Below are 19285 nucleotides of genomic sequence, written 5' to 3'. Positions count from 1 at the left end.
AAATAATGTTAACTCTTTATTATTTAGACAAATAGAAGCTAGGCTAGAATAATAATGGGGAATATGGAATAGTCCATTATAAGTGTTGACTTTAAATAATATTTTACATATAAAAATGATCTTTGTGTATGAATAATTCAGAAAAACAATATATACTTCTGGTTTGCTGAGGATTCCTTAGTCCTTTAAAAAGTTATAAAATACTTCTTAATATCAAAATTGATACCTCTATCTATCTATCTATCTATCTATCTATCTATCTATCTATCTATCTATCTATCTATCTATCATCTATCTATCATCTTTATCACACACCCAAGTAAGCCAATCATATTCTTGGCTATCCAAGAATCTTTAGTGGCATCTAAAAGATCCTCCTTAAATAAGCCTCTTAAACAAGCAAAAGAGGGAAATTCATTCCAAGATAGTTTAGCTCCATCGCTGGAGATTTTTAAGAGATTGGATATTTATCTGAAATGTTACAGGGTTTCCTGCTTGAGCAGGGTGTTGGACTAGAAATCTCCAAGGTCCCTTCCAACTGTGTTATTATGTTAAGATTTGAATTCAGGGCCTTGGAGTCTACTACCACAGAGTACCCTGCATCAAACTGAAAAACTTTTCCTTTCAACATGTTTCAGTTTATGTTCCTTTCACAATGTAAATGCTGCTGCGTTTCTCATTATTGTCCCTTCCATTGAATTCCCTGTGGGAAATGATTAAAAAATTATTTTAAAAAAGTTAGCATAATGTGTCCCTGGATTCTGTAATACATAATACCAAGAAATGATTGGAAGATTAGAAACATTTTCTTCCTTCTTTCTATCTGTTCATTTCCACCATATTTTTGTAAAACATACACCTAAACCAATATGGCAACCATTTTCTCTGCATGTGCCTTTATCTTGTTCTTTTAAACTTTTTTTCCCTTAATTTATTTGGCCCATCCATTCACACATTTCAATCTCTCTAAGCTTATAAAACTGTCAGGATTTCTTGTTTGGTTGGCTGGTTTTTGTTCCCCACCCTCTGCAAAAAAGTGAAATATTCCTCCTAAAGGACCATTTGTTACATTTTTATCCTGAGGTGTTCCTGCTAAATACTAAAGTCCTTTTTGAAGGACTTGCTAGCACTGATTATCAAGCTATTCCTTCTGCATCATAGTTTAGTATACTGCAACAAAATGATGAAATACCATCATGCAAATGGTTTGACTTAAGTACTTGAATCAGCTGCCAAGACCCAAGTCCGTGATGACCTCACTGAGAGTGTGTTTTTATTCTGGCATCATCATGGTTTGCTACAGACACTGCTGTTGTTAAGGACCCCCAAGATATATTTGCCCGTTAAATGGCACGCTAGCAATAATACTATTAAGAGATGATAACAGCGATAATGATGCAAATAAGCAGTATTCAACATTTGGGGACTTTTTGTTCGTTTTCATTTTCGGGTGTCTTACGTGTAAATAATTGTATAAAATGACCAAAAAAAATGGTGTTGCATGTCTGGTGGACCCACATACAGAAAAAAAAATCAGTTTGTAGTTAGATGTATGGTTTGAACCTTTTACATTCTTTTATGTGCTATGTTCTTTAATCTTCATGAATGAGCTTGCAGTTGAACGAATTTCAGACCACTTGCTATAAAACACAGATTCTGCAAAAGCAGACGCCAGCCATAAGATGGAAAACAGCTTGAAGTAAAGGGAAAGTGTACAAATAATCAGTTAAAAGACAAAGGTACATTGACAAGTGTCTGTGCTTACCTAAACAGCCAACAGACAATAGAAGTTGTCAGCTTTGGCACTGATAATAAATTATTTAGCAGAACTGTTGTGGATATGAATGGGAGCTTCCACATCTTCTCTTCCCTTATAGTAAAAAAAGCAAAAATTAAATCACAGAAATTGTTGGATTTCAAAGAAGATAGAAAGGGCCACCAGTGGGGTGTCCTCTATTTCTGGCCACACAGAGAGGACTATTTGTCCTGCTCATTGCAGCCTAATGCTTGCATGGTGGGAATGAGTGCTGATCAGGCAGAACCTAAGGTTTTCTGTTGAAAACACAGTTTATTATTTAATAGGTATGCCCACATATGTTCCATTTCATTGCTGCATCTTTACTTTTCCTTCTGTGCAAAGTTAAACTTTTATATTAGTTTAATTTAGCATTGGCAATAAATTCAGTTTAGAATTGAAATCAGTGAAATTAAAGTGGAAGATGCAAATTGAAGTCTTCTAGTTGAGCAAAGCTTTTGGTGAGATTTTTTTTTAAGAGGAGTAGTGAAGCCGTTGGCCAACAGTCTAGCCTACAGCACTGGGAATTTCTGGGGAACCCTTATGGAAATATTAACTAGACTTTACCCTACTTAGCTTCTCCAACAAGTTTTATACTGCCATATACAGACACAAAGCAAGTAGTGACAAATTCTGCTTTGTTGAAGGCACTGGGAAGGGGGAAGAGTGCTTTTATCTGATAATGTTCACAAAAATCTACCGATAATGGCAAGGTTTCTTGTAGGAAGTAGGATTATATCTTATCCGCTTATAAATTCAAAATTAATGCATCATCTATAGCTGAGATTATGCAGTGGGATTGGCTGAAATGAACAAGCCTCCCTTGTTCCAATCTTCCAAGCCTCATGCATTGGAAGATCTGTTAAAAAGCTCACTTCTGTCCCAGCATCGCAGACCTGGACCTAAAACAGATTGTTTTTGTGATTTCCTAGACTCAGATCTCCTGTGTGCATGTTCTGCTTCTTCTCCAGTTACAGATGCTGGGCAGTCCCCAGCACTCAGCATTATAAACTGTGGCTAATTTGGATTAGGATGCTAATTAGAAATGAATGGACCGCGTAGAGAGCACTTAGTCAGGGTTAATTAGCGGTTAAGTGGCCAGCCAAGCTCCCTTTGGCTGCTGTGTTTACTTCACTGGCAGGAGTTTCACCAGCCAGCTGAGTGTTCATGAGGTCTTCCAATGCAAGTTGTCAGCAGAGTTTCACCAGTCGCTGCCCTTCAGTTCTAATCGATAAATTACTTTAAGCTGGTCCTTCACATCCAGCCCAGAGCCAAGCTGAATGAACACGCACTGCATGCCCATTTTATTGAGTTTAAAACTAAGCCTTGTTCTAACTTGAGAGAAATGGATGTGGAATAAAATGAAGGAGGCCAAAAACAGGCCGAGAAAGAGGAAAAGTGTCTGCTCAATATTCCAAAAAAAGGTCTTGAAACTCATAGACACACAATCTAATGCAAGAAAATGTGATATGCATAGAAGCCCTTCTCCCAGGGGTGGGCTGCTGGGGTTTGCAGGGGTTTAGGAGAACCTCTAGCTAAGATTTTATGCAGTTCAGAGAACCCCCAAATCCCACTCCTGGCTGGCCCCGGCCACCCCTCCCCTCCCCTCCCCTCCCCTCCCCTCCCCTCTCAGGAGTCCTTATGTAGCTTGTTTTGGATGCAGGTAAGTGCAGGGCACACCTGGAGACTTTGGGAGGGCGAAAAACGAGCCTACCAGAAGTTCAGACCCATTTCCGGCCTCCAGAGGGCCTCTGGAGCCTGGGAAGGCAGTTTTCACCCTACTGGAGGCTTGAGAAAATCCTCTGGAGCCCTGGGAGGGAAAAAACGCCTCCTCACCACCACCATGGTGCAGGAGGCCGACTAGGCCATGCCCACCATGGCCATGTCCACCCAGCAACCAGGCAGAGAACCCCTTACTAAAATTTTTGAAGCCCACCCCTGCCTTCTCCCCAGTTTTTCATTGTTCCACAGGTATTCAGTTTAAATAAAGATATTCTGCCATCATCCTCCCCACTTCCTAGGTCTCTAGCATCAGTGAGTATTAGACTACTTGAGACCAGGAAAAAAATTACTAACCTCACTTACAATCATGGTACCCGTTGTTGTTGTTTTTTTAAGACTTCGCATTTGATTGTTTTGCTTTGTATATTTTTTTAAGGCTCTGATCCTTTTATTCAGGGCTGTTCTCTTATTGAATTAACTTTCTTTATGCACTCCATATAAGGACAATTTCCATCTCTTTCCACTACCTTATGTTTGAGTATCAAGTCAGATTTTTTTCATCCAGTCCTGGATTGATAGGGTATAGTGTATGTAAAAAAATTTGCAAACCATTATTTTCCTTTCAGATTATGATACCTTAGGCATCACCTTAGGCCATTGGGTTTATTTCTTGAAGTATTTTTGTGCCAACTTCCTGAGAATTATGGAGGTATTATCTGAGAATTCAGAAAAAAACAATACCATATATTAAAGCTTTTTAAAAGAAAAATGCTGAAACAATACTCTTAAAATACACTTTCTGGAGTCAGTGGAACCAATCACAGCTCTAAAGGTACATTTTTGGGGTCATCGGAGAAAGCTTTTTCTGGTTTAGCAGAAAAGTAAGCCTGTAAGAAGTTATTCTCTTTCTTCTGCAGACTTTAATAACGTGGCAGGTTCAGAACAGAACAGAACAGAATGACAGGTTCATACAAAATAGGAAGCCCTTTAGACAGATAAAATCACAAGTACAATTGGCTAGCAACATAGGATTTTAAAAAAAATTAGATTGGCATTATTACATCAATTAACAGCTAATTTGTCACATTTGTAACATTTAAAATTCTGGATTGCTTTCAAAAATAACCATCCATAAAATATGTTGCAATAGCAAAGATATGATATAAAAGGAGCCTGGGTAATCATTGTGAAATTATACTGACTGTAACTAGTATGCTAAATGTGGTTATGCAAATGCCTGTAAATCAACATCCCAACCAAGTTCAGAAATTGTCAGTAAAATAATATGATTAATTTACAAATTAATAGTCTATAAAATAGCTAAATAAGGAACTTGAAATAGTAGCTTGGGACTACAGCAAAAGATATAAAGGCCAACTTCATTTGTTCCTTCCAGCTACACTTCACATCCTGATTTTCTTCTTCATATCAATGGAGTTTGACATTATCCCAAAGCTGATCACAAATTTTATCAGTTTGTTTTTATCTTTTGATTTTGCTCAACATGTCGACTTCCCTCCAGTTTTGTGTAATGTTATCCAGCCCTTTTGAGTCCCTTCTATGATCGATTCCATTCATAAACAGCAAGAGGTCAATGAATATTCAAAATTGGATTATGTAGCACCAAACATTGAGGAGCTGGACTCCAACATAGGTATGCGTGCTTCCCCATAATCTGAGCTGCTAAAAAGCTGGAGTGTTTGTAGAGATATATTAATATTCTTGGCTATAGGGAGCCAAAGCTATTGAAAACAAGTTAGTGAATGAACGTGATCATCCTTACATCTATAATTAGTTTGCTAAGTTCATTTATAGATTCACTATTGGAAGATTTACAGAGGAGCCAAACCTGTGAGGATGCTGGCAACAAGGCGTGTATGCTTATCCTTGCTTTTTTATTCCTTGTGGGTGAAGACTGAATAGAATATTTTTGTGCATGGCCAGCAGCAGCGTTTTGAAGTGCTTGGAAAGTCATTGGGGAAATGTTAAAAAATATCACAACAAATCCACATGTTGTCTAGATCCATCCATCACACAAATATGATCACAGTGTGCTTTGTTAACTCATCTATAAACAGGCAGGACATTTTTCAATGTATAGATTTTTACACTCTCCCATATTTATTTAAAGCTGAAGAAAAAGGCAGGGCTGTTACTTAGCTTTTGTGACTTCTTGCTGGCTTCAGTTTGTGGATAGGAGATGCAACTTGTTCCATGAATTAGTGTTATTCTCTCAGTGTAGAAGTATCATTATTACAAGGAAGTTATTTTTTTGTCTCCTGTATACTCCACCAGACAAGATCATGTTGGAATGATCTACTTATTAGGCACCTTACCTGCCTACAGGTAACACCTGCCACTTTGAAGATGAGAAGATCTGTGGTTATATTCAGGACACAACAGACAACTTTGATTGGATTCGTCAAAGCAGTCTAACCCATGATCCGAAGCGCACTGCCAACACAGGCCCTACCATGGATTTCAGTGGAACACCTGAAGGTGAGTAGGCCACCAGTTTCCTGATTCAAAGTTTGTTTTTTCTTATTCCTGCCTTCTCTCTGATATCTAACAAAGGAGAGAGGAATTCCCCATTTCATAAGTACTTACAAAATGGTATTTGTCATCAGTCTCATGCAAATGGCCATCTGCCATCTTTCTACTTATTTTGAATCTACAGCTCCAAATGTCTGTCAAATCTCTGTCTCTTGAATCCTTGCTAGAGCTGGAATAACTTTAGCAATTTTTGTTGAGAATGAAACTTTTCAATTCAATTCTTAGTTTTTCCCATCACCCGCCAGACTGTTTGACCCTTCCTTCTTCCTACCTGAAATCTTTAATCTTTAATTTGCATTGTTTGCAATATTGAGAATTTGTAGAAGATAGAACTGCTGCCTCTGGATTTTTCCAGATCTTTTCTAAGAACAATTTGCTTACTATATGATGCTACACTATTTACTATATTATGCTTCATCTTAAGGTACGATAACAAAATATATAAATATAATAAAATATATAAAATTTAGCTTCGTATACACACTCATGTGCATGCACATGCACACAGATTCTCTTGATCTGTATTAGACATGAGGCAGATAATTTGCATATTCTTATTCACATTAAATAACCAATTAAAACTCCCACAGCTTTGTTTAGAGGAATCAGGAGAACATTAGGCCTTGTTACTGGCTAATTACTGCTGCCAAATGTCCTTGTTTCATTGATGCATGCACATAGGAAAGAAGCAAGAGGGAAAACAAGTTTAAACCTTCTAAAATGTCTGTCTGACTTCTGGAGCAGGAGTCCAATAAAGCCTCCAGAACCTTTCCAAGCTTTTCCATGCAACTTTTCAGAAAAGGTTATGATATATAAGCGATGATGCAAAGTTGATTTTGGAAGCTCAGGCTAGTCAACCTATCCCTTTACCTCATACCCAGAGCCCTTTTCTCTCTATGTTTCGTGGTGATTACAATACTTATAAGCACTTCTATTCCTGTCTCTTACTTTTTATAGAGAAACTTGAATATTCAAATACTAGGAATTCCCATCAGAAATGAGCAAGATAGTAGAGGTTCAAAATGACCAAGGAAAAATTCAGCAGGCTTAAAATGAATTGTCTTCATCTTGTTACAGCTTCCATAAGATCTTGTTGTTATGTTCTGAGTGAACAAGGAATAGATACTGAAGAGAAAGTAGAAACTGCCTATCTAAATTGCATTTCCCAATCAAAGCAAAACACAGCAAAGCATCAATAGAAACACTTTTATGGAGGGAGATTGCAATTTATGAAATCCCCAAAATAGGGAAAATGCACCCTAAAATGTGCGAATTCTGCAAGAGGCATATTAAAATTTTGCTGGTAAAAATGCATCTATTAAAATGTACTCAGGTTTTCATTCTCATTTTTAAAAAGAAGGATGGTGTTTTGCTGATGTGGAAATGACAAACAATTATTTAGGCCTGGAAAATGAGAGATTTTTTTTTTAAAAAAAAAACATCACTATCTTCTGTTCCTAATGGAGACTATGATGTTGAATATATTCCACTTGTTTGAATGTTCCTTAAAAAACAGTTTTTGAAGAGGAACAGTGATTCTCTCCCTTGCTTGTGAAACTTCCTAAATTCAATAGGCCGGCTCTTGTGTGGCACAGAATATTGGGTTAAATGATTCTCCGGCATGATCAGCATTTAATCATATTCTCCAATATGCATGCATTTTAGGACAAGATTTATGGAAGGGTGACAGTCTTTCTATGGAAGTTTGGCTAGTACAAATTAACATACAGTACTGGTTGCAAAGCTATGCTCCCAAGAAACATCAGCATTTCCAGAACAGCCTGAAAAAATATTGAGATAATTGAGGTGGGAGAGGATAGTAGGATTAGAACGAAGAGCTAGAAGAATGGAACTAATATGTGGAGGCCAGTGATGGGTTTTACTTACCTTTGCTACCGCTTTGCTTGCTTGCACGTGCGCCACTTCTACCCATGCGCAGAAGCTTCTGCACATGCACAGAGCGTATTTGATGACTTCCAGGCAGGTGGGCGGAGCCTCCTGCTGCCGCTACTACCAGTTCTCCCGAACCAGTGAGAACCGGGAGCAACCCACCACTGGTGGAGGCCCAATTTCAAATCCATCTTCTGCCATGAAAGTTCACTGAATGGTTTGGATCAGTACATTCCACATAAGCCAGCTAAACATCCTGGAGAAAAGGTAGATATAAATAGGTAAATAAGTAAATTAACCTAAGTCCAAGTTCTGTCACTTTCAGAGAGAAGATGAAGCTGAGGCCCAAAATTCTAGTTTAGTGCTGTGGGCTGAGTCAGATTCTTGCTTTTTTTCATACTACTTTTAATACTGTTAACATGAAAAAGGACTGTGGCAATGTGGTTACCTTTCCTACTCTTGGTTTCTTACTCTCCAGGGTACTACATGTTCATTGAAGCCTCTGCACCCCGAGTGAAGGATGACAAAGCTAGATTAATCAGCCCTATGTACAACATGACCGCTAGATTCTGTGTCTCCTTCTATTATCACATGTATGGGAAGCACATTGGTAAGTAACCTTGAAGGACTGCTGCTCATTGGGATGGAGAAAAAACACTCTGAGATTTAAAGGGATTGCCTATTCATTGCAAATTACAGGGAAATAATGCTCTCAAGTGTACGATATGCCAGATCTGTTTTACAGGGGTGATTGTCAATTTGGATTGTTGTTTTATTTCTTGGCCCTGGAGTTGTGTTCAGGCAAATAATACTTTGTGTTTTTCTATTTGGAAAGCAACACCAAAGTTGAATCCTGAAGAGAACATCTACATCTCTCTCATGATTTGTGTATGTTTCTTTCATCTCTGTTTTTCATCATTTCAAGCTCTAGTGCAGAGCTGAAATGGTGGAATATGTTGAATGGAAAGACAAATTACAGATAGCTGTGTCAGTCTGATACCGAATACGAGTAGCTGTATAAATTGCATCCAGTTTCTAAGCCTTTAGAATAGACTTTATCTATGTGATACTCGGCCAGATGTTGAATTAAAACTCCAACCGTGCCCATTGTACTGGCTGAGCATTCTGGGGGTTCTGATACATCATATGAGATTCGGAAGGTAGCTTTAGAAGAACATCCTCGCTATTTTTCAGATAAATTTATTTCTGTACCATAAGTGGTAGAAACTTGATTTTGGTGTTTTCAGACTTACAAAGATTGGCAGAGTTTTTACATGTGTATGATTGTTAGAGGCATGGTTAGAGCCAACTTAATTTTCTGTGTCCTCTGCTTCCCAAATCTGTGGTACAGCTTCATCATTTTTGCTTTTCTGATTCCAGCTTCTATAAGAATCCTCCTAAGAAGACATTTTCTTATATTAATTGAGACATTATATTGGATTGGATAGGATAGGATAGGATAGGATAGGATAGGATAGGATAGGATAGGATAGGATAGGATAGGATAGGATAGGATAGGATAGGAGACAGTAATTGCTTATTAGGCTATTTGGGGTTTAGTTTGGAGAGAGTGCAAATAGACTCCTTAGGCAGGACAATCCGGATAACAGTAGGGATTTTTCTGATAACCACTGTGCTTTAAAGGGAGTAAACAAGACCCAGAAAATGGCAAAAATCATATGCAAATAAGGATTTGTTTTACAAGCCAAAGTCATTTCAAAGGATATCTTTCTCCCTCCCTCTTCACCTCCTGTCTCTGATTGTTAAGATGAAGCTGTACATGGGTAAATGCCACAAAAGTGCCTAATGAGTTTCCATATTCAGTCAAGGAGCAATTGCTAATTTGTCACCTCTTGATTATAATTTCATTAATTTGAATAATAAATGCATTCTTTCAAAAGCCACTAAGTTATTAATCACCTGCTGGACTGAGAAATCAGGGCCCAGTAAGTAGTATGTCTACCTATTGATAAACAAGATTGGTAAACACAGTTGATGTACATCATCTTCTATCTAAGCACATGAGATATCACCAAGTAGAAGTTAGTTTTCTGTGCTTTTTTTCCCTTACATACAAATAAAGGGGAATCTCTGAATTAACACTATGATTCTTTGAAATATGAATACCCATGTCTGCCTCATTGAGAGCTAGCCAGGCATGGCAGGCAGAAATCTTGTTCCACATTAGTTCATGAATGCCTTTAAGATGTCTGACACAGGCCTGAGGCAGAATTGTTTTATTTTCCTCCTGTCTGGTAAATTTGGGACACTTGTTCGTTAATTGTTAAATTTTACCATTAGGTAACCGTCTTTCGTTAATCTCAGAAAGAACTTTTATTTCAAGTGAGTACTGGAAATATAGAAAAATACCAAGAACAGCTCTTTAAAATTTTCTTTAAACAAATTTAGGATGTCTTATATATGGGAATATAATCTCTTTAAAAATATGACAATGCTGGGTAATCTGGAGGCTGTGTGTATTTTTTTTTTTTTTACCCCAGACTTTTTGGGATCTTGCAAAGCACTCTGGGGTACTGCCACTGTAATTTGGTGGTGAAATGACCATTTTTAAGTTTTAAGAGCAGAAAATTAGGCTAGGAAGGGAACACAGGACTTTTGGGAAGTGAACCACTCCCATTTCCACCCTGTTCTACAAACCGTCCCAATTATCCAAAAAACAGCCCTCAACTATTAAGTTCCTGTAAGGCCAACTGGACAGAAAAGTCATGGCTATTAGTCCAAAAATAAAAATTGATGACCTCTGGATTAGTGGAATATCTTAACTATCATCACCACTTCCCTGATTCAAGTATTACTTAGTGGTTCTGGTATTGGTGCAATGAAATGGACATTATTTTTGGACTATTTCAGTGTAATAATATATTTCATTTTGAGTATGATAACTAAGAAAACCAGAAAAACATTGATGTATCTTTTCACCCATCCAATTCCACCTGTACTGTTTTCATCATCTTCCAAACCTCTCTAGAACACGGCTAGTTCTTCCACTGAAGCTTTAGACATTTCTACATTTCCCACAAGCAATTCCAAGAATATCTTAAATTTGCACAAGGTGTTGCATTGTTTTGTTATGATGTTTTGAGATGTCCCTGAGGGTCTTCAGTTTAAATCTTCCTTGAGTCTGGTTACTTGGATATTTCAGTGTAGTTTTCTTGGCAGCCACAGTGAAGTATTTTTGCCATTGCCTTTCTTAGATGTTTGTTTTTCTACTTCCTAATCTAGTCCACAGTCCAGGGTCTTCTGGTGGCCTTCCATCCAAATGGTTTTTTGGGGGGGATTAATCAAGATTGACTAGGTTTTGCAACCTGCTGTGGCACATACCAAAGGAAGAGGAAATAAATGATTAAAAATCCCAATATTTAAGCCCGCCTGCCTGCCTCCCCTCTATTAGTTCTGACATCACTTTTGTTTCTGTTTCTAATTATTTTTCTTTAATTTTTGAGCACATCGGGACTAAATCTAAGGTATACACACTGAGTGAGTGTGCCCAAACTGGTGATTGTTTGCTGTGATCACTTCTCAGCTTCCCTCTTGTTCAGCAATTGGCTGAGGTGATAAGTGCAAAAGAATTTTTATAGCAGTTTCACCGCTCAAGTGATGGCTTCAATTATTTATTTATTTATTTATTATATTTCTATACCGCCTTTCTCCCATAGGACTCAAGGCGGTGTACAGTCAAGAAAAATATAGACACACAAACATCATAAAATTGCTAATTAAAATTATTACTTAGTTTGGTCAATTAAATAAAACCCAGAATTAGATAACATTTAAAAAATCATTCACATGTTCATATGTTTAGGCCCGCCTGTTGGAACATCGGGGTCTTGAGGGCACGGCGGAAAGCACGGAGATCAGGGATATTCCGTATCTCCGGGGGCAGTTAATTCCAAAGGGTTGGAGCCCTCACAGAGAAGGCCCTCCCCCTGGGAGTTGCCAGTCGACATAATTTGACTGACGGTACCCTGAGTAGTCCCTCCCTGTGAGAACGAACTGGTCGGTGGGAGGCTATTGGTGGCAAAAGACGGTCTCATAGGTACCCAGGTCCTAAGCCATGGAGCGCTTTAAAGGTGATAACTAACACTTTGAATCGCACCTAGAAGACCACTGGGAGCCAGTGCAGCTTGCGTAGGAGAGGTGTTACATGGGCGTAACGAGCTGCACCCATAATCACCCGCACGGCTATGTTCTGGACCAGTTGGAGCCTCCGGGTGCTTTTCAAGGGGAGCCCCATGTAGAGAGCATTACAGTAGTTCATACGGGAGGTAACTAGGGCATGAGTGACCATGCGCAAGGCATCCCGATCCAGAAAGGGACGCAACTGACGGATCAGGCGAACCTGATAAAAGGCACCCTTGGCCACGACCGTCAAATGATCTTCTAAAGACAGCCGTGAATCCAGGAGGACACCCAAGTTGCGGGCCCTCTCTGTGGGGAGCAAGATCTCATCCCCTATTGTCAGTGATGGTACCAGCTGACTATACCGGGACGCCGGAAGCCACAGCCACTCGGTCTTGGAAGGGTTGAGTCTGAGCTTGTTTCTCCCCATCCAGATCCGCACGGCCTCCAGGCAACGGGACATCACAGCAAGGGCATCATTGGGGTGGTCTGGGGTAGAGATATATAGCTGTGTGTCATCAGCATACTGATGAACACTCACCCCGAAACCACAGATGATCTCGCCTAGTGGTTTTACATAAATGTTGAACAGAAGGGGTGAGAGGACTGACCCTTGCGGCACCCCACAAATAAGGTGCCTCGAGGTCAACCTCTGCCCCCCTGCCAACACAAACTGTGAACGGTCAGAGAGGAAGGAGGAGAACCACCAAACCATGGTGCCCCCTATTCCTAACCCCTCCAGCCAGTGCAGTAAGATACCATGGTCAATGGTATCAAAAGCCGCTGAGAGATCTAATAGGACCAGGATAGAGGAGCAACCTCTGTCCCGAGCCCTCCAGAGATCATCCACCAACGCAACCAATGCCATTTCTGTGCTGTATCATGACCTGAAGCCCGACTGGAATGGATCCAGATAGACAACTTCATCCAGGTATCGGGGTAGTTGTCGCGCCACCACACTCTCAACAACCTTCGCAACAAAGATTGGAGACTGGACGATAATTTGATAATATAGCCGGGTCCAGGGAAGGTTTCTTGAGGAGGGGTTTCACAACTGCCTCTTTCAAGGCGGCGGGAAAGACACCCTCACTCAGAGAAGCATTTATAATTCCCTGGAGCCAACCTCGTGTAACCTCCTGGGAGGCCAGTACCAACCAGGAGGGACACGGGTCCAATAAACATGTGGCAGCGTTAAGCTTGCCCAGAATCCTGTCCATGTCCTCAGGAGTCACAGAGTCAAACTCTTCCCAGATAATGCTCTCAAGACCTGCCCCCGTCTCCTCCCCTGGATCTACCCAATCAGAGTCCAGGCCTTCCCAAATCTGAGCGACTTTATCATGCAGGAATTGTACAAAATCCTCAGCTCGACCCTTTAAGGGATTTTCCTGTACCCCCACCTGAAGTAGGGAGCGGGTCACCCTAAAGAGCGTGGCTGGGCGGTTCTCTGCAGATGCAATAAGAGCGGAGAAGTAGCTAGACTTCGCCGCTCTTATCGCCACTAGGTAGGTCTTAATATAAGATCTCACCTGTGTTCGGTCAGATTCAGATCGGCTTGTCCTCCAATCGCTCTCCAGGCATCTTTTCTGACACTTCATCTCTCTCAGCTCCTCAGAAAACCAAGGAGCTAGACAAGATTGGCATCGGGTCAGAGGCCGCAAAGGCACGACGCGGTCCAAGGCCCCAGTAGCCGCCCTGTCCCAGGCGACCACCAGGTCCTCAGTCAAGTCGTGAGCCAGAGTCTCAGGAAATGGCCCAAGCTCCATCAGGAACCTTTCGGGGTCCATCAGGCGCCTGGGACGGAACCATTTGGTTGGTTCCGTCTCCCTGCGGTGGGTGGAAGTGACTTGAAAGTCCATGTGAAGGAGAAAATGATCAGACCATGACAAGGGCTTGATGTCTATACCCCCTATTCTTAGATCATTCAGCCACTGATCAGAGACAAAAATCAAATCCAGAGTGTGATTCCCCAAGTGGGTGGGGCCTTGAACTACCTGGGTCAGGTCCATGGCCGTCATGGAAGCCATGAACTCCTGAGCCGTCTCCGACATCTCACCAGCGGATGGCAGGTTAAAATCCCCCATAACAATAAGTCTGGGGGTTTCCACCGCCACCCCGGCTATAATGTCGAGCAGCTCAGGCAGGACCGCTGTTACGTGGCAGGGAGCCAGGTATGCAATCAGTAGGCCCATCTGAATCCTCCGACCCCACTTCACAAGGAGGGACTCACATCCGGCTATCTGAGGAACAGTGGCCTCCCTCGGGCAAAGACTTTCTCTAATGATTGCTGCCACTCCCCCACTCCTTCCCTGAGTCCTTGGCTGATGGAATGCACGGAAACCTGGCGGGCACATTTCCACAAGGGGAACTCCTCCCTCCTGGCCTAACCAGTTCTCCATAATCCCTGCCAGGTCATCACCCCCCTCTGAAATAAGATCATGAATGAGGGGGGCTTTATTTACCACTGACCTGGCATTACATAACATCAGCCGTAGACCCAGGGTCTGAGACTCTGAACAACCCGGGAAACGAGCAGTGTTTTGGGGGTCGGAGTGGGCAATCGCTCATAAACAACGAGTGCGCACTCCCGAAACATAATATGGCCCCCTGCAGCCGTCATATCTGCCCCTCCCACTTACTATACTAATGCCCATCGCTTCATCCCCCTGCATCCTTGTCAGATTTCTGTCCCCATCCTCCCCACCGTGATCATCAGACCCATTACCCTTTTCAGTGGATTTATGGATCCCCCCCAGATCCATTCCCACAATCCCTTCCAGAACCCCTTAAAACATAATTCATACTAATTCTGAGTATAAAAATCATGCACTACTACATGTAAATTCTCTGTTTTAAGAGAAAAAAAATACCAGTTCTGACACCCCAGTGCTTACGGGATTTTGTTGAGCTATAAATCCCATAAGCACTGATGTAATCCAAAACATCTGGAGGTAGCAGTTGCTTACTCCAGTCTAAGAAGACATCTTTCTCATTCATGAAATGTGATTTTGGCTGCAGGTTTGTAACAAAGATAAAATGAAACGGGGTTGGTTTGCTCAACTCTTTTGAATTCTTTTGCCAGTGGCTTCACAACCCAGCCTGGCAAATCACAATGTCCTTTTCTCAGATTTATCATCGTGCATATCACCACTCCCCATCATTGGGTGGCTGAATCTCATTGCACAATGGAAGGAGAACGCTGTACAGTCTGACATGTATTTATTTTTTTAATAACCAGTTTATGACCTTTTTTTTTTCCTTTCCTGATTTTCACAGCACAACTCAGAAAGCTAGTTTGCTCTCCACAATTTGACTATAAAATATCCATAGCCATCCAGGCAAATCTTCCCAGAGAGAGTTTCCAGACACTGCTCGTTTATAATGCATATGACGAAAGAGAGACGCAGAATACAAATGGAGCGAATGTAGCCAGAGTATAAAATATTCAGTAACTAATAGAGTAGGGTGATGTTGAATATCTCTCAGCTGAGTAGGCTGTGGGTTCAGGGAGAGCTCTCTGGAGGCCATTCACATTTCTTCTGATTTATTTAGCTGCTGGCTTTCTGACTCACTCATGCTTGGGCATATACACAAAAATGCACACATTTCTTTCTCTTTCTCTCTTTCTTTCTTTCTTTCTTTCTTTCTTTTTCTTTCTTTATCTTTTCCATGTTTTTCTTGTTGTATCTGAATTATAGTCAGCTTCCTCTTGATTTGTATTCCACAGAGGACTTGAAATGTCCCCCAAAACCAAAGATAGAATAGAATAGAATAGAATTCTTTATTGTCCAAGTGTGATTGGACACACAAGCAATTTGTCTTGGTGCATACGCTCTCGGTGTACATAAAAGAAAAGATACATTCATCAAGAATCAAAGATCGTCCAGTCTCCAACCTTAGAAGAACATGTGACCACCGTGGCCAGGGGGTCTTTTTATCAGGTTCACCTGATCCGCCAGTTGCGTCCCTTTCTGGATCGGGACTCCCTACGCACGGTCACTCAGGCCCTTGTCACTTCCCGCCTGGACTACTGTAATGCTCTCTACATGGGGCTCCCCTTGAAGAGTACCCAGAGGCTCCAACTGGCCCAGAATGCAGCCGTGTGGGTGGTTATGGGAGCGTCATGGCGCTCCCATCTAACACCTCTCCTGCGCGAACTACACTGGCTCCCGGAGGTGGTCCTCCGGGTGCAATTCAAGGTATTGGTTACCACCTTCAGAGCACTCCATGGCTTAGGACCTGGGTATTTACAAAACCGCCTGCTGCTACCAATAGCCTCCCACCGGCCAATTCGCTCCCACAGAGAGGGGCTCCTCCGGGTGCCGTCGGCCAAGCAATGTCGGCTGGCAACCCCCAGGGGGAGAGCCTTCTTTATGGGGGCTCCTGCCCTCTGGAACGAATTGCCCCCCGAGATGTGGAGGATTCCCGACTTATGCACCTTCCGCCTGGCCCTCAAGACGCTTTTATTTCAACAAGTCAGGCTGGCCTAATTTTTTAAATTTTTTTAATTGTCAATTCTTAATTTTAAATGTCTAAATCGGGTAGTTTTATTTTAATTAGATATGGGCCAAACTATTTAATATTTTTTAAATTGTTTTTAAATTTTATATTTGTGTGTTTTATGCTGGCTGTACACCGCCCTGAGTCCCTTTGGGAGAAGGGCGATATATAAATTAAATTAATAAAATAAATAAATAAATAAAGATGGACCCCTTTCAGCCTCTTAGAACCCATACTGTGTTTTTGTCACTAATACAAGCCAATTATTTATTGAACCCAAAGGAAATTGGTAATAAACCTGAGCAAACCAACCTCTGAAGGGCATTTTGATTGCTGATATTCCGTATGACTTTGATTGCAATAATTCTGTCTGATTACACCTGCGTGCTAAAATATCCTTACTGCCCCTCTCGTTCAGGGCACAATTCAAAGGCCTGGTTTTCTCTTTTTGAGCCTGAAAGTAGAAAGAACTGATGGCTACTGTGTGAAGCAATCGGTTAATATTGGAAAACAGGGATGAGCACAGGGCTGCCTAACCTGGCCATCAACAATTGCTTCCTGCCAGTGGTGAAATCCTCCACGGATTGCCACCAGTTTGCTGCCCTTGCATGCGCGCTGCGCACCAAATGTGCACTGCATGCCAAATGCATGCTGAGTGCACACATGCTCAGTGGATGCTAATAGCATGCTGCACATGCATGCCCAGTGCATACCAAACACATGCTGCATGCATGCATGCACAAAGCGTACCAAACGCACACTTCACACAGAAAAAGAAGCCTTTTCTAAGGTAAGTAGAAGAGTGAGGGGGGAACAGCTGTGCCACACGATTTAGAGTCACTAGAAAGCAAGATTTCCTGCTTTCTAGAGAATATAAATCTATATAATATAATAATATAATATAATATAATATAATATAATATAATATAATATAATATAATATAATATAATATAATATAATTAATATAATATAATAATATAATATAATATAATATAATATAATATAATATAATATAATATAATATAATATAATATAATATAATATAATATAATATGATATGATATGATATGATATGATATGATATAATATAATATAATATAATATAATATAATCACAGCTGATTGTTGTGGATGAACCAGTAGGTTTTTTTTACTACCGGTTTGCCCGAACTGGTAGCTTTTATCAGTACTGGTTAACCCGAACCAGTGCAAACCGGTAGCATTTCATCCCTGCTTCCTGCCCTCAAGAGAATGGACAATAGAGTAATATTCATTTCCATCAGCTTCCACATGACCACAGGAGAAGGAGTTCTCTGTTTTTCTTCATGGCAGACAGTGGACAATCTTTGGTTGGTCCTGACACCCTCAGTTGTTTGATTCTTCAAGAACCTGATGGTTTCTTAAGAGAAATTATTTGTGATTAGGAAAGGGATCTTTCTGGCATGGCAACTCAGCACAGAGTTCATAACATTTCAAGCAGGCTAAAATTGATCCATATATCAATAGCAATAGCACTGAAACTTATATACCGCTTCACAGTGCTTTACATCCCTCTCTAAGCAGTTTACAGAATCAGCATATTGGCCCCAACAATCTGGCTCCTCATTTTACCGACCTCGGAAGGATGGAAGGCTGAGTCAACCTTGAGCCTGGTGAGATTTGAACTCCCAAATTGCAGGCAGCCATCTGTCAGCAGAAGTAGCCTGTAGTACTGCACTCTAACCACTGCATCACCACGGCTCATGTTTCTAATCTTTATTGATGTGTATGCATCTTATAGGTGATTTTGCTATTTACTATAGCTTTATTGTTTTTGTTCTTTTGGTTATTGATTGCCCTTAATGTTTTCTTTATTATTGTTTTAGCTATTGGAGGCTCCCATTGTCTTCAAACAATTGAGGGTGAGATAGAAATGTTTTAATTAATTAAGCAATTAATACATGAGGCAGATAAAGGAAGCAGCTTGAGAAGGCAAGAGAGTTAACACTGAGTAACTGGAGTGAATGAGGAATGCAGCTGGCCACGGAAGATAAAGTAAAATTCAGCTTTGTCTGGAACTCAGCTCTGGTGTCAGCTACCTTCTAGCTTCACATGTGATCCTGTAGTAGGAATCTATTTAATATTAGCATATTATATAACATCCTATTAATGTAGAAAGCAGACATGTCATTTTGTAGAAACTGACAAAAACATTGACTTTATTGGTAATCTGCTGAAAATGGCCCCATGCAGGATGTGTAAAATGAGTATCTAGTCTCTCTTAATAATTTCAGCATCTCAGAATTTAATGCAAGCACATGCTGATGAGTCAAAGGAAAGACAGTATGATTTGAATTCTTTACATGTTCTAGATAATGGTTAAATTGCATTTGGATGAACAGAAAATGCAAAAATAATTCTTGTGTTTATTTTTTTTTTTCCTGCTCAAATTCTTTAATTCAGTTGTTGGATTTGTTTTTGAAAAGTGAGTAATCATAGAGATACAGCAGGACCTAACTGGAGGTTTCAATAACTTCAGTTAATAAGGAGAAATTTCCTGATAGTTAGAACAATTATTCATATGTTATTAACCAAAAAGGAATATGACCCTGAGTGTAGAACAAACCACCCGAAGAAAGAGAAGATAGGGTGGGGAAGAAGAGTGAATCCAGACAGGTTTCCAGTTTGTCAATAGCCAAAATCAACCCT

At 40.5% G+C, this 19285-nt stretch overlaps 1 protein-coding gene across 2 annotated transcripts in view; it reads left to right on the top strand.

Moving 5' to 3' along the window:
• MDGA1 (MAM domain containing glycosylphosphatidylinositol anchor 1) overlaps window positions 1-19285 on the top strand; it is a 312822-nt gene that overhangs the window by 256581 nt on the left and 36956 nt on the right. For both annotated transcript variants that reach the window (XM_034428035.3, XM_034428036.3), the window contains exons 13-14: window positions 5864-6016; window positions 8439-8570. In XM_034428035.3, coding sequence (XP_034283926.1) covers window positions 5864-6016; window positions 8439-8570 — 285 coding nt within the window. The remainder of the gene's footprint in view (window positions 1-5863; window positions 6017-8438; window positions 8571-19285) is intronic.

This window comes from Pantherophis guttatus, chromosome 1, assembly GCF_059756535.1.
Source record: "Pantherophis guttatus breed Tessera chromosome 1, ASM5975653v1, whole genome shotgun sequence".
Taxonomy (NCBI): Eukaryota; Metazoa; Chordata; class Lepidosauria; order Squamata; family Colubridae; genus Pantherophis; species Pantherophis guttatus.
Note: the sequence above shows the minus strand (reverse complement) of the source record. Positions and strands in the feature narration are given on the sequence as shown.